This window comes from Danio aesculapii, chromosome 16 (assembly GCF_903798145.1).
Source record: "Danio aesculapii chromosome 16, fDanAes4.1, whole genome shotgun sequence".
Classification (NCBI taxonomy): domain Eukaryota; kingdom Metazoa; phylum Chordata; class Actinopteri; order Cypriniformes; family Danionidae; genus Danio; species Danio aesculapii.
In genome coordinates this window covers 34,228,768-34,245,715 of record NC_079450.1, presented here as the reverse complement: position 1 = coordinate 34,245,715, position 16,948 = coordinate 34,228,768, and the positions used below count along the sequence as shown (strand labels likewise).

Below are 16,948 nucleotides of genomic sequence, written 5' to 3'. Positions count from 1 at the left end.
AATAAATAATAACAATAATAATAATAATAATTCGCTGTTTACATGGCAGACTCTTGATCAGAGTACTGTCTTAATCATATTAAAATCGAAGTATTGGTGTCCAAGTTTGACGCGTTTCCACCCTTTACACACAACTTTTGTAAAGCATTTGCTTCATGTTAATGTGTTAGAATCCTTGCTTGTAAAATATAGCCATACTTTAGAATGCATAGTTTAAGCTAATTTGATGACCATGATCATGCGTGTTGATGAATCTGAATCACTCACCGGATGCGCTATACTGCGTGCATTGCCTACATGCGTGCATTCCCTAAAGCAACAAGAACAAACGGCTGACATCACCAGCGGTGTCCGTATCCCTCAAAGCTGTTTAGAATTAAATGTTTAGAGATGGTGTGACGCAATGCAAATCTATGCGTGCCTTTGATGTACCCCTTGACGCTTTTTTGCATCCTTGTCGCAGCACCAGTGGCACCGAAATTAGGCACCGAAATTCATATGCTGATTCTGTCCGGTTCATGTCGGTTACAAAGGTACCGGTATCATGGCATCGGGTTTCAGTACCCAACCCTACTACAGAAGTCTGTTGCAGATGGCTGCTGCTTTTCAACATTCTTCACAATATCTTGTTTTGTGTTCAACAGAAGAAAGAAACTCAGGTTTAGAACAAGTGGAAGGCAAATGATGAAAGACTCTTTAATTTTTGAGTGAACTTTTCTTTTATCCTCCTAACATACTTTCTTCACTCAAAATCCTGAACTGTCTTCTGGCTCAGCATCAATACACACTTAGATCACTCAGAGAAGAAAGAGCAGCACTGAGTGTCTCTGCATTCATCTGCTGATATCACATAGGTGACGAGACACTGATGACAGGCGGCCGAGACCACAATCACTTAAACACAAGAGAGAAATGAACCTGAAATGAGATATTCCAGTGAAGTGTGGCTACTGTCACCTCACTGAGACCTCATTGTGACATAGATGAGATTGCGAAACTGAGACTGCACTGAGACATTTCAGATTCACCCTTGAATCTTCACCACGAGCTCAGAGCCATGGGATCAGGCTCACAGATGCCTTCAAATTTAAGTCTAGTCCACTTTCAAAACTCTCTCTCAGAAAGTCATTTCAATTTATTGCCATATCAGCTTCTCTGGCTATTTCATTAATATTTACAACATTTTATAAATATAATTTTTCATAAAAAATTTTTTTAGTATTTCAGACAGGAAGCGAAGTGAAAGAGAGGGAGAGAGAGGGGGAGATAGGGATGGGAAATGTCCTCGAGCTGGGATTCGAACTCGGGACACCCTGAAGTGCTACTGCACCATATGTCAGCGTGCTAACCACTAGACTATTTCGTCGAGTAGAACAGTTTTTTTAAGGTTTACTTTTGATTTAAAAAAAATTGTATTTTATAAAACTTAAATATAGTAATTATTTAGTATTTTTGAAGAATTCACATTCAAAAATATATGTCTCTCCAGATAAAAATCCTTGCCTGATAACATTAGAAATAGGCCATTCCAAAGGCATGTTTAACAGTTTGGTTTCTGTTACAATTTTGACATTTTGGAGAAACTTTTCCTTTTAGTAAATGTCCATAAGTAAGTCAAATGTCTTTCTGAAGAATAAGACACTTGCATTAAAGTGAAAGACACTGTCAAACTGCTTTCATTTCAAATGATCAGCGTTGGTTCAGACCCAGATTCAGAAATTGCAAGAACAAAAGTACAAGCATTCCTCCAAGTTAACCAAATTTGTTTCTATGTAATGTTGTTTACTCGTTGGTAATTTCATCTGTGCGTCTGCTTTCAAACTGAGAACAGCATTGTTTTTCCCCCCTACTTTTTACAGTGAACATCAGTCAGTTCTCCACAGAAGAGCTGATTTTGAAAGATATTTAATCAAAATGTTGAAGTCTAACTTACAGTGTGCTCCAACTTTGGTGATCAACAGTGTATGATGCATTTGTTGCCATCATTGCACAACATTTCAACTTATTTAAAGGATTAGTTCGCCCAAAAATGATAATTCTGTTATTAATTACTCACCTTCATGTTGCTCAAATGCTCTGAGATCTTTGTTCATTATCTTTACACAAATTACCATATTATAGACGAAACCTGAGAGCTCTCAGACTCTCCATATATATAGTGTATATATAAATATAACAGATCAGAGATGTTTAAAGTCCAGGAAAGAAAACAAAGCCATTGTCAAAACAACCCACGTCACTTCAGTGGTTCAACCAAAGACTATAGAATACACAAGACATTTCACTTGTATAATTTTGAATGGGGAAAAGTGTAACTGTCAATATGGCAAATGAAGCCCCACCTTCTAGTACAAGAGCCAATCAGCGATCGCTATATGGTGAATAAAGCCCGCTTTCTAGTACAGGAGCCAATCAGCGATCGCTATATGGTGAATAAAGCCCGCTTTCTAGTACAGGAGCCAATCAGCGATCGCTATATGGTGAATAAAGCCCGCTTTCTAGTACAGGAGCCAATCAGCAATCGCTATATGGTGAATAAAGCCCGCTTTCTAGTACAGGAGCCAATCAGCGATCGCTATATAGTGAATAAAGCCCGCTTTCTAGTACAGGAGCCAATCAGCAATCGCTATATAGTGAATAAAGCCCGTTTTCTAGTACAGTAGCCAATCAGCGATCGCTATAGATTGACAATTCTCTGGGGGAGGGGCTCGGACTAGACACGAGCATCTGCAGATTTTGTTTGATACAAACATTTAGAAATTAAACTAAATAGACAGTTGTTGTTTAGTTTTATTGGTTATTCGTAATATGGAATTTAATCGTAAGCTTGGCAAGTAGGAGAATTTGATGTTTCCCCAAACAGAATGCCTGAGCATACTGCCCGACAGGCTTTTCAAAGATGACCGGCGAGTGAAATGGCTCGTCTTAAAAGGGACTTTGGTTCAACTCATCATATGAAGATGTTCAAAAATGTTCTTGGAGATTCTTATGATTACAGTTGAACCACTGAAGTCAAATGGGATGTTTTGACAACCTCTTGTAATCATTGCTGTCTGTGTGTCAGAGAGGATTTAAGATCCAAAGTATCTTAATTTGCATTCCAATGATGAACGAAGGTCCCACAAAGTTTGAACAATATGAGGGTGGAGCATTTTTGGAGAATAAATCCTTTAATAATTATGTTTGACACCTTTATCAATGACACCATGACAGATGTACATTCTAAAGAGATGACAGACGGAGAGACAGGACAATACTGTATATCCAAAAGAGATGAAAGACTTATGAAGCTTGATTTATACCTTCTCCTCCTGACTCCACAGATTGAGCCTCCTCTGGCTGCACCGTAAAAGTGATTAGTTACTTCACTTTTAAAAAGCGAGTAAACCCATTGCCTTAAAAGCAACAAGTTTATGATTATGCACATCATTTGTTTACCTAAAAAAGAGAGTAAACTTGTTGCCTTATAATTATTAAGTAAAGTCAACTAATTGCTTTTTACAGTGAGTGTACGCAATGGCCAGGAGTTGTAGAGGCTTTCATGTTAGGTGCACCATTATTTGTAACTGTCATGACCAGGGGTGCCTAAACTTTTTCTTATGAAGGGCCAAAAACCAAACTTGGTTGAGGGTGGTGGGCCGAAGTTAAATAAACCAAACTATTACATTAAAATTGCCATGGTAATTCCCTAATTTATTATTAAAATATATTGATAAATCATATATACACATACATATATATATATATATATGTTTTGTGTCCAGTTGGATAAAGGAGTGATTTAGTGCGTGCTTCATGCAAAACATTACATATAAAAAAAAATGAATACAGAATGGATTTTAAAATCTTTGGACAACCTGTGCACAGAATATGCATCGTTTATCCTCAAAGCTTCAAAAATAAAAACTAAAAGTACTTCACATCAAGCAATTGTTTTGGATTTTTAAAGATGGGTCACATGCACATTTATCCAGCCCATTTAACTAGCAGAAATGAGGTCTCGCATGCTTAAAGCGAACTTCTGCCAACATTATGATGGATCTCAAATTTGCTGCATGCACCCAAGTGAACTTGTGGCCGCTTTGAGTATAAAAAAAGACTATAGAATACTCAAGACGCGTCACTCGTATAGTTTTGAATAGGGAAAAGTGTAACAGTCAATATGGTGAATGAAGCCCCGCCTACTAATACAGGAGCCAATGATCAATCACTATAGACTGACGTTTCTCTGGGGGAGAAGCTCGGATCAGACGTGTGCTTTTACAACAGTTTGGTGGTCAACAAACACACTGGAATCTCAGGGAATACTTGCTTCACAGACATAAGAAATATATCCACATAAAGCTTGAAATCTCTACCTTTAAATGAACCAACTACACTTGAAAACAAGTTTTTTTGGTTATGTAATCTGTATGAAATGAACACGAGGTACAGTCTGTCCTATCAAGCACACGTCACATGTCAGCAAATGCTCAAACGCCCACAAAGAAGACCAGCGTGATCTGATGAAGCATTATTCAGAGGATGATCATGTGTAACATGGCCATAAATGAGGTTGGTGTCGTGATCTCGTTTTTTTTTGAGTGCGCATGAACATTAGCTCGGGCAATTAGAAAAAAAAATTCGATTTTATTTGATTCGGATGTTTAGAAACAAAACTTATGAGACGGCTGTTGTTTAATTTTATTGATGATTCAAAATATGTACACAGTTTTGGAGAATTTGATGTTTCCCCATTCAGACAGAATACCTGAGGATACTGCCCGAGAGGCATTTTAAACGTGAAGTGACTTGCCTTAAATGGACTTTGGTATAAATCAGCTTTGACTTTACTGCAATGTTCATCATTTAATTGATTAATGTCATTTACGTTGATTCACTACATTGTAGCTCTTTCATGTCAAGGCTTTTACTTCAAATACAACTTATGATTCACCTCATAGCTGACTGGTTTGGCTCTTGGCTTATCACTTATTAACAAAGACTTTTAAAGATGAAAAGGAGAAATACCTTTGGAACAAAGGACAGAAACATGAACCTCATGGTAAAGTGTTAGAATGTATTTTTTATATAAACTAAACATATTATACTGAAGAGCACTCTTAGTACTGTATATTACTTGAAGAATCCCTTGTGGCTGATGTCAAATATATATTTTAATCTAAAAATTGGGAATAACCAACAGCTTTATCAAACCAGTTGTTAGTTTCAGATTCCCCTTTGGGGGAAGCATCTCTCCATCATACTGTCCCACAGCTGTTTTTCTGTGAGAACCCTCTTGAATATCTAAACGTCACATACACACACCCCTAAAGCGCCGTCTATCCACCATAAATCCCCATCTTCATCACCTCTCAGCACGCCATCATTCCTCTAACCCTCCACCCTTTTTACCCTTCAATTCTTTCTCAGTGTAAGGCTGTATCCCCCTTTCCCTCGCCCCATTTTTCCTTCAAGCTCCTCTTCTCTCAGTTCAAAATCCCCCTGCTGTCTTACACAGAATGTGGACTTAATAACAACCACATGATCTGTGTGTTGCCAAAAGACAGAAACACACACACACACACACACACATACACACACACACACACACACCCACAAGCGTCAGATGAAATGGTGATGCTAACCTCAGAGCTTATTTGTGTATTGTTTTTGTGTCTGCTATTGTGTTTGGTGTGAATATGTGTGTGTCATCTGCTACCGTGTGTTTGTGTGTGTGTGGTTTTGGCCTGTACTCAGCAGCATGTGAGTCTCAGTCCAGACAGACAGTGCTGTAATGTCATTACCTAATGCTCTATATCAGGATACGCTCCATTACTGACATCTCATGTAACCTAATCACGTCCTCTCCGGAGCCTCACAGAGCCCACCAACACAAACAACCCACCACAAACACAGAGCCTGAGTGAAAATACTGTATTGTGGGTGCAGTACGCAGATGATGTGTGAAATGAAAGCATGTGTTTGAGCTTACCTGCCGTGTTTGGCTTCGGTTGAGTCGGACCAGGCGCTGGATGCAGTGATGTCAGAGTCGGGTATGGTGCCGTCCTCCATCCCCAGAGCATAGCGGCACTTAGCTGTGGGTTACACAAGAAACACATCAGACAGGCTCTGACAACTTCTGCCAAAACCAACTAATGAGAGAAAAGCCATAATGAAAAATCAGGATTGTGGCTGAACACTTATTGACCAGTGTGGTTAGCGGCTTTGTTAATTAAAATAAATGTGCAAATCAAACCCAAGTCCACCTGAAAAGGGTGGTCTGATGCTGATATGCAGTGAAATGCTTATATCAATAGGATATGCGAATATCAACAAGAATCTAAATTATAGAGTACACTCACTGGACATTTTATTAGGTACACCTGTCCAACAGCATGTTCCCGCAAATTTCTAACCAGCTAATGACATGGCTGCAAATGTTCAAGAAATGTTCAAGATGACCTGCTGCAGTTCAAACCGAGCATCGGAATGGAGAAGAAAGGTGATTCTCTACGGTTTACTGACAATGGTAAGGAAAAGAGAAAATATCCAGTGAGTGGCAGTTATGTGGGCGCAAATGCATTGTTGATGCCAGAGGTCAGAGGAGAATGGCCAGACTAGTTTGAGCTGATAGAAAGGCAACAGTAACTCAAATAACCACTCGCTATAACAGAGGTATGCAAAAGAGCATCTCTAAATGCACAACTCCAACCTTGAGGCGGATGAGCTACAGCAGCAGAAGACCACACCGGGTGCCACTCCTGTCAGCTAAGAACAGGAAACGGAGGCTACAATTCACACAGGCTCACCCAAATTGGACAATAAAAGATTGGAAAAACGTTCCAACATCCTGCGTTGTATCAACAGTTCAGGCTGGTGGTTTTATGGTGTGGGGGATATATTCTTGGCTCACATTGGGCCCATTATCACCAATTGAGCAACTTGTCAACGTTACAGCCTACCAGACTATTGTTGCTGACCATGTCCATCCCTTTATGACCACAGTGTACTCATCTTCTAATGGCTACTTCCAGCAAGATAAAGCGCCATGTCATAAAGTGCAAATCATCTCAGACTGGATTCTTGAACATGACAATGAGTTCACTGGGTATATGTATATATATATAATATATATATATATATATATATATATATATATATATATATATATATATATATATATATATATATATATATATATATATATATATATATATAATATAAATATATATAAATATATATATATATATATATATATATATATATATATATATATATATATATATATATATATATATATATATATATATATATATATATATATATATATAGCTATGCAATCAAACTTATAAAAAAACAAACTTTCTTATAAAGTGTGTGGTGCTTAAAAAAACTGCACCCTACAGATGGTTTGTTAAGCCAACTAACCTATATGAAGCACACTATGAACTACAAAATATATGACCAGGGTGTGTGCAAATATGCATGGATGTGCACAAGTGTAAAATGTGAACACAATGGCACACTGCATCAAATCAAGAAAGTGAGCCACTAATAATCAGTGTATTTAAATCACTCACATTTCACACATAACTATTTTTCCTCTGATTTTCACCGGTCTCGATTTTCCTTTTGTAATAGCAATTGTAGTAATTACCTAGTTGTTTGAATTGTTGCTGACTTGTGTTAAAAATAATAATAATAAAAAAAAGAATAACATATATATATTAATGATAACAACACCAATTATATTCCTTTTAGTCAAAAATTTATTCCAATTTATAGCCAATTATATTCCTTTTAGTCAAAAATTTATTCCAATTTATAGCCAATTATATTCCTTTTAGTCAAAAATGTATATATGGGTTGTTGACGTGACATTGCATTTTGACTAAAATGAATATCTGTGTTTAGGTAATCAAACAACATGGCTTGATTGCCATTTCAGCATCCATACTACAACTGTTACAGATTTTTAGACAAGAAAACCAGCATGTCCACCCTGCTTGGTTTCAGTGATGTGCTGAAAAGTCTTTTTACAGGGCAGAAACACAAATGTACTAAATTAGTAGAAGCGCTTTTGTACTAAATTACTTATTTATTGCAAACCATTGCAACATGTATATCATGAGATGCACATTTGCGACATGTCAATAATTTTGATATGTTACGCAACCCTTAACTTCTATTAATCATAACACTTTGACCTACCCAAAATAGCTGCAACTGATTTAGTTTACTTAACAGCATTGGACATTTTTCCCCCTATTCTTGAATCTCTAATCTCTTTGTGTGACATTTATTTTAATATTTGCCACAGGCTCTAGTTCACATCCTACTCTATTACTGTATTGTGCTTATAGGTTATAGTTCACTGTAAGACTCCAAATTATTTTTGTTAAACACGCTAGCTGGTATAACATGCTAGCTTTGACATGCTTTCAACAGCATTAATATATCATAGAGTACAAAACCTAATTGAGAGTAAAACATCTAACGGTTTTCAATCAGATTTAGCTAAACTCTTGGAAGATACGAGTTTTGAATTATAGGTAGGTGAAATCCCACATACAGCAGAATGTCAAACTCACAAAAAATAGCAAATGAACCGTGCTGCATTGTTGGAATTGCTTCAGCAATGCCTCACAGATGTAGCGCACGCAGAGAGAAAAAAAAGAATATGGAGATGAAATGAGGACAGTAAGGAAAAATTCTGGCACAAGCACAGCTCTGAAATCATCTGCACGTCTCACATGTCAGTCCTGTGTGTGTGGGTGTGCCTGTCAGTCTCTGCGTGTTGAAGAGGGGGTGATGGGTGAGGTTTTGGGGGGGACACACTCAGTTGCTGTAAAGTGAGTCATGAGATAAGAATGCAAAGGCTGGAAAACAAACCCTGCCCAGCCAGTGAGACACACACACACACACACGCACATACGCGCACACACACACACACACACACACACACACACACACACACACACACGGTGGACAGGTGCCTGTTTCATTACATCACCATTCTCCAGCCAATAAAATGCTTTCTCTCCTCCAACTCGGTCTCCCTCAGTGTCTCTTAATCTGTCTATCTCGCACATCTCCAGCTAATATAGAGCAGATGAGAGCTGCACTTTACACTCATTCTCGATTGCAAGCAGATGTTCTCTAGATTTTTAACATTGAAGGGTCTCTGTGACACCAATCCAGTCTTTTTCTGCTCCTGATTTGCACCTCCTTGTTTATTGCCCTCCCCTCAGGAAGTGCATTACTCTCTCTTAAATCAACAGTTACAGTGAAGAAAATGTGCTAAACCCCTGCAAGACGGCACTGAGGATGTCTTATTTATATTAAGAAGTTTTATTATTTCTGAAGGATCGTGTGACATCATAAGACTGGAGTAATAATGCTAAAGATGTGCCATGACAGGAATAAATGACATTTTAATAGATGGCAGAATAGGAAAGTAACATAACATACCATATTTAGCTTCAAGCAACATGACTAATGCGCTGTTTTATAAATATCAGTATGCAAGTACACTCTCAGAAAAAAAGGAGCGCGAGCTGTCACTGGGGTGGTACCTTTTCATAAGGTACAAATCTTTACCTAAAAGGTCCATATTAATACCTCAAGGTCAAGGGTACATATTAGTACTTAAAAAGTAGAAGAGTGTTCCCTTTAAATTTTTTAGGTACTAATATATACTTTTGAGGAACCAATATGGACCCTTTAAAGGGCACCTATGGTAAAAAATCTACTTTTCAAGCTGTTTGGACAGACATATGTGCATGTATGGTGTATAGACCATCATATTCAAGCGATATTAGCACACCCAGTGCTTTTTTTTTCAATTTAACAACATAAAAACTGGTGGACCAATTGGAGCGGTTTTCAAACCGACCGCAACTTTACGTAGGAGAGCGGTCCCCCCGCCCACCAATATTGATTGACAGGCGCGTCATCATATACTCAGTTTGTTGATTCATGTCCGCCATTTTTAGCGTGAGTCGAAGCGATATCACTAAAGGAACACGCTAGCTCTATTTTTAGATGCAAGGCTCATTGGGCTCAACACAAGAGCAATATACTCCACATTATCGCTCTAATCGGAATTATTGGTTGTGTCTTTAGGTAGGTTTGCAAACATGTGTACTTCTCATTGAGTCTACCTTATACTTCAGCCGTTTGCATTTCTCGCGATCCCAGAAGCTCCCTGTGATCTTAACTAGCATGCGTTTTAGAATTCTAAACATAGGTTTCTATCAGGGTACACTCAAGTCGACGGCTGGGCGCCGCGGACCGCTGCAGACTATAAGCGTCGTTGTGTGTACCCTGATAGAAACCTATGTTTAGAATTCAAAAATGCGTGGCGTGACGATTCGGGACACTTCATGTTTCTGCCGCGCCACAGAGAGTGTCTGGTGTGCCGTGTCGCGGCTTCGAGTGGCGTATCCGGTGCCTCAGTCAAAGTTAATTCAGTGGGCGTGGTTATTAGTTTCTGTGTACAAGCTCGGCACTTGAAACTAGCGCACAGTTGGCTGTAAAACTGTACAAAGACACAAATGATTTTGTACTCTCTGCTTGGTCTGTGTCAGAGTCGTACTTGTATGACTGAATGCGGATCCTCTCACTCCTGCTCCTCTCAGTCTGCCTCTGTTGCAAACACAGAGCAGGTGAGCTCATGGCCCAGCCCCCTTGTTACGTTGGGCGGGAAGCCGAAACTAATTTACATGTGAAGCAACACACCCATAAATCAGCGAGCTGTGGACACGCCCCCAACATGACACTTTTTAACACATTATAATAAAAAAATCTGAATTGTGTTTTAAACTGAACCTAAACTGGCACACTCAGAAGAACCATAATATTATTAAATCATAAAAAAGAGGTAAACTATGTGCCCTTTAAATACAAATGTGTACCTTTTGAAAAGGTACAACCCTAGTGACAGCTAGTGTACCTTTATTTCTAAGAGTGTACCAATTAGGGCTAAATGATAAATAAAAATAAAAAACCGATATCTGTATTTTTTGACCAAACACCATGGTCAATAATGATAAAAAAAAAGTTTGGTATGAGGTTTCGGTATGAATCGCTATAGTTTTATTAAAATGTGGCTGCTGAGCGTGTGTTCATTTCCAATAGAGTTTAGTAAGCGGTAGGGCTGTGCGATTGGAAAAAAATATCTGATTGCGATTTTTTTGACAGATATTGCGATTTGATTTGAGATTTAATTTTATAGTCAAGCTTCAGCTCAATAATCTGTAAGCCGTGGCAACAATTATGCGACAGCTCTTAAAAATGACCTGTTTTAATTCGGTGTCTGTGAGTTTGAAACCAAACTAGCCCCTCATTACCAATTCTCTTTCTCTTTGATATTAATTTGTCTATTAATGCTTCTAAAGCAGCATACACCATTATCCCACTTGTCCGCGCTTGCCTGTTTGTTTGTTTAGTTTTTTTTTTTTTTATTGTGGGCGTTTTGCATAGTTCGGTTGCGCAATTTTGATTAGGCAGAATGAAAGTTTGTTCACTCAACTGGCTAAAAAGATTGTCACACACAGACGGCAGTCATGCATTTGCTCTGGGAGGGGGAAATAAAATAATACATATATATTTCACATCACAGCCATTTGCGATTAACTAATTGCAACATTTCAAACTGCGATTGTGATTCGATTTCGATTAAATCGCACAATCCTAGTAAGTGGCACACACTTTCCAGGTACACCTAGTTGAAAAACATCTGAACTTTTCCGAATGCCGCGAGCACACTGCGATTCATGCAAGTAGAACTAACCAATCTGCTTCACACTTTATGGAATTTCAGTAATAACGATAGATGAATTAACTCAGACAAACACAGCGCATCCAAACACTGCAGTGCTTTTTACTTTTCTCCATAAACTTGTATGAGAGCTGAGGCAATGGTTTGTCCATTTGTCATCCTCTGAGAAAACAGTTAATGGTTGCCTAGTTACGAGAGAAACCAGGGGAGCGCGAGCACACCATCGAAAAGGGTGAAGGAAATCACGCGTTCGCACTTGTCACTTCAGGTCAGAAAACTGTAACACACGCAGTGAGGAGATTATAAATAAAAAAGGATGCAAGGATGTCGCCAGAGTGGCTTTTCGGTTTCTTTTCTTGTGCATTCAGCCACTAGCTCCCCATCTGAAAGATTCTTTAGCATAGAGAAGAGATTTAGCACAGAAGAGATGGTATTTGACCCAAAGTGTGTAGGTGACTATCATCAAGTGGTTGTACACGACCATCCTATCACTCAGTCAGAAACCTATAAGCACTTGGGTATTTACATTAACAGTTCTTTCACATGGAATACACACATAGAGTCGGTTTGTTCTTGTTTACACCAGAGATTGAATTTTTTTACGGAGGTTACGTATTTGTTAACAAGGAGTTAACAAGAAACTCATGATGTTGTTTTATAAAGCAGTTCTTGAAAGCATTGTTAGATATGGTATCACAGTGTGATTTGGCAACCTATCTGTTCAGTGTAAATCTAAGTTGATGCATCTCTTAAAGACAGAATGGAAAATTGTTGGGCACGATGAATATTTTAATCCTTGAGTTTTATATGAGAATTGTGTCCTCAATCAGGTGGAAAGGATTCTGAACGATCAAACTCATTTTTTGTTTCCACATTATGAACTGCTTCCCTCTTGTAGAAGATATAGAGTCCCAAAGAGTAGGTTGAACCGTTATAAGAAATCCTTTGTACCTGTTTCAGTTGGTTTATTTAACAAGAGTCTATCTTAATTAGCATTATAAATTTTGTAACTACTGTAATTTGTATTGTTTTTATTGCTTGTTTTTGTGGAATATCTGCAGCAATATGGTGATGCCCATAACAAATTTCCTGTCAAGGACAATAAAGTTTACTCCTACTACTACTACTACTACTACTACTACTACTACTGGGGGTAATGTATTCATCCAACTTCACAATTTGTAATGTTGCAGTATGTATTTGAATAATGATGGCTGGTTCCTTTAATCGATAGCTCAGATTTGATTATCATAATTTGTGTTGTTTACAGAATTTGAGGTTTACTGTCTCATTATTATTCACACCTTACAGATGTTGATCTACTTTCACACATTGCACACACTTTGTAACATTTTATCAAGTTTAGGTGTCTCTTTAAAACTGTTTATTTTATTATAAAGAGATCAGATATTTGTATAAATATTTTTGGTTTTGACTATTAAAACTATTTGCCTTAGTAATGTTGGTGAATTTAAATAAAGTGGTTAAAAAATCTGTTACAGAAACATCTATTGAAGCATAACCATGGACACATCATCAGTGTTGTTTCCTGGACTTACAGGTCTTGCAATAATTATCGATACCGAATGATATGAACCATGATATAATATATATTTTTTTGCAATATTGCCCAGTTCTAGCACTGGTATGACTGAAATTTGACATTCATTTTTAATAGGTGTTCAGATGAGCAGTTATTGCCAATATAGCTTTGTGTCCACCCACTAATTTTATTTACATTTTGGAATATTTCATAAAAATGATTAATAGAACTCCAAGATGCATATATTCTGAAAATATGCATTAAAAAAATGTATGCGCATAGCCGAGTATGATAACCATTTAATGCGCTAAGAAAAACAAAAGTGCACAATCTACGATGAATGCACAGTAACAGAATACATTTTAGAATCAAATAAATTTGGCATAAAAAAATCCTTTGCTTTTGTTATAACAGATCATGTGATAACAGTAGGTGCTATGTGATGGCGCTAATGAACAAACCACTGGAAGGGTCAAATTGCACATCATCTGAAATGTTGTTTTGGTCATTCTAAAATCCAGAAGTCAGTCATCGAAGTATTTTTACCTCCCAGATCTAACTTGAGTGTCTGCACTGTCACTTCAACTTAAATTACCTTTGTTGTTTTTAAGCTTAACAGGCTAAATTGGACTTTTGTGGAGGATCGGGAGTGAAGGTATCTTCTGGATGTGAAGTGTAGCTGCTATATATTGCGTTATTTGATTGCACGCGCGGATTTTACAGGCGTACCCAGTTGAAAACCATGAGTCATGTGACAAGAACTGATCGATCAGCCACATACTTTGTGTGGAATAAACACATTTAGGTAGACTAATTACCTCAGACAAACACAAAACACCTAAATACTGCAGTGCTTTTGCATACTATGGATGTCAATGGTTACTGGTCTCCAGTTTTCTTCTAAATGTCTTTTGTGTTAAAAAAAAGACAAATAGGTTGGGAACAAGTGAATGATGAGAGAATTATGAATATGTCAAGCTGCTGTGATCAACTCAATGTAATGTTTTTCAGTGAATATTAAGATACTAGTAGTATATTTGAATATTTTGGATATGCAGAATATTTTGTATTGCTTATAGGTATATTTTATGGTTTAAAAGTAACTACAAAGTAAAGTAATTAGTAATTTGATTACTTTTTACATTACTTAATGTAATCAGATTACAATTTTCCAGTAGTAGTCAGTAATTTGTAATCTATCTATTCTTATTACTTTTTGAAATCACTTAACACTGCCAGCAACAAAAATGTGGCCAGTGAAAATGCTCAGTGGCTAGTAATTTAAAACAATAAATAAAATAAAATAACAAAAAAATAAATAAGAAATAAATAAATCGTTTGCCACAGTCACAAGTGTGCAGAAAAATCCTGTACAGAACACTGTGCCACGTATACGCAGACATAAGTAGGTTCATTATAGCAGCTCATAAATCTATCTGTGCAAAAATCTACTCTCAGTATCAGTTCATTTTCAGTAAACTCCCCCCACTATCTCCGCTTTCCACTTCCCTCCGTCTCTCCATCTCTCTCTGTGTGTCTGGCAGGCAACGCATGCAGACGCTCCAGCTTATTACATGATTAACTCTCAGTAACCAGTCATGGAGAAAAACACTGGAGCCAGAACACATGCATCATGAGTTCCCATTCTGAGCCTGGGCTTTTAATGACCACAGAAACATCTCACAGCCATTAAAAACACATTAGAAAGCCCAACAAACAGAAAAGAGGAAGTGGACTGCAAGCGCTTGAAGACACTAAAGAATAAAGATTAAAGAAATTTTGACTACAGGACTTTATAGGACTGTTAGGAGCCACACATCTTCACATTCTGACCACAAAGCCACTGTTTAATTAATGAAAATTGGAGCAGAAGTGGCTTTTGTATTAGTCGTGATGCATGATAATAGCAGTTTATTGTGGTGATCAGCACAGCTAATCTTACCAGTTTCGAAATGCCAGTCTAGGTCCTGTGCTGCTGTGCAGGACGCCAGGAGGACGGTGAGGAGGGCAGGCAACAATGACACCATCTGTGTTGCCATAGCAACAGTGACACCTGGTTACCTGTCCAGAGCTGAATGGTCTTCTACAGACATACCTGAAGATAGAGAGAGAGAGAGAAGTACTCAGTTATACGCAGAAATTTATAATCATTGTATCTAAACATGCTCCGGTTTCGCCCACAGTCCAAAGACATGCGGTACAGGTGAATTGGGTCAGCTAAAATTGTGTGTGAATGAGTGTGTATGGACGTTTCTCAGAGATGGGTTGTGGCTGTAAGGGCATCCGCTGCGTAAAACATATGCTGGATAAGTTGACGGTTCATTCCGCTGTGGTGACCCCAGATTAATAAAGTGACTAAGCCGAAAAGAATATGAATGAAAGAATGTATGTATCTAAACATTCTCAATGTTGGACTGTAAGACTCTGATATCGTGTCATGATGGCGTTATGGCCACTGACATTGTGTCATGTCATCAGTAGGGCTACATGATTAAATTGGAAAAAGATCACCATCTCGATTCGACCCCTACACAATCCTAATCCAGCATCTTCATGATTCAGCCGACTGACCCTTCACTATGCCCCGCCCTCCATAGTTACTGTTACTACGCCTGTCAAGCTTCCATGCCTGGCACGTCTATTATAATATATATGCGCCGGTAACAGACATTGCCATGGATATAACTAGTCATTTTCAGATTAGGGTGAGATTTTACTAAGCAACACTTTACTATGGAGATACTTACATGACTATGTAGTACTGCCCATAATAAACACGAACCCTGACTACTTGACGCAGGAGAAAGAGTCATATTTTTAAAGGTGGCACCAAAAAGTGTTTTTAGAGCTTAGTATGATTTAAATTTAACCACTTACGTCCCATAGAATGTTTTGACAATGTTTTGGTTCCTTTTCTGACCCAAAATGTCTCGAGACTGTTGCTGTTTGGAGGATAAAAGAGTCCTCAGATTTCATCTAAAATAATATAACTTGTGCTCCAATAATGAACAAAGGTCTCAGGGGTTTGGAATGACATGATGGTGAGTAACTAGTAACAGAATTTAACTTTTGGTGTGAAGTAAGACTGGATATAACAGTAGGGCTGCACCATATATGGAATAATTATTGTGATAGTAAATTATCTAAATATCCAAATCACAGAGAAGTGCAATAAATTGTGCCAAGCATTGGTGTGCTGCATGCATAGGTTGTTTAAACAAATCTGACCAATCAGATGGGGCCTTTACTATATTTATCCCCAGCTCTCTAGTAGGTGCTGTTCAATGAAAAAGGTTCTCAGTCATTTATAGTGTTTTAAAGTTGAAATGTTTTTGATTAGCTCAGAAAAATATCTGTTATCTGTTTATTTTATTGTTCATTACGTAAATAAAAGTTTTTTAAATTGCTGATAAAATAGCCTTTTTAAAATGTAGTTATATCCTAAGAAACATATCCTTACCACAACAATAATAAATAATACATATTTTCCCAATTTCGCGCAGCCCTAGTAGACCACAAGCTAATTGGGCCAGTTTTTTGCAATCCTAGGTATGTCCCGAAGATTATCTTATCAGATCTTCCAGTGGTGTGAGGCTTGTTAAGAGTGACTTAATCTGCTTTGAAGAATGTCGGAGGGCATC

General features: G+C 37.7%; 1 protein-coding gene across 1 annotated transcript in view; it reads right to left on the bottom strand.

The window, feature by feature from the left end:
* ddr1 (discoidin domain receptor tyrosine kinase 1) overlaps positions 1–16,948 on the bottom strand; it is a 90,065-nt gene that overhangs the window by 43,692 nt on the left and 29,425 nt on the right. Inside the window, exons 2-3 of the mRNA XM_056474749.1 lie at positions 15,250–15,402; positions 5,975–6,077 (exon numbers count right to left, since the gene is read on the bottom strand). Of these exons, the coding sequence (XP_056330724.1) occupies positions 5,975–6,077; positions 15,250–15,346 (200 nt within the window). The 5' untranslated portion in view covers positions 15,347–15,402. The remainder of the gene's footprint in view (positions 1–5,974; positions 6,078–15,249; positions 15,403–16,948) is intronic.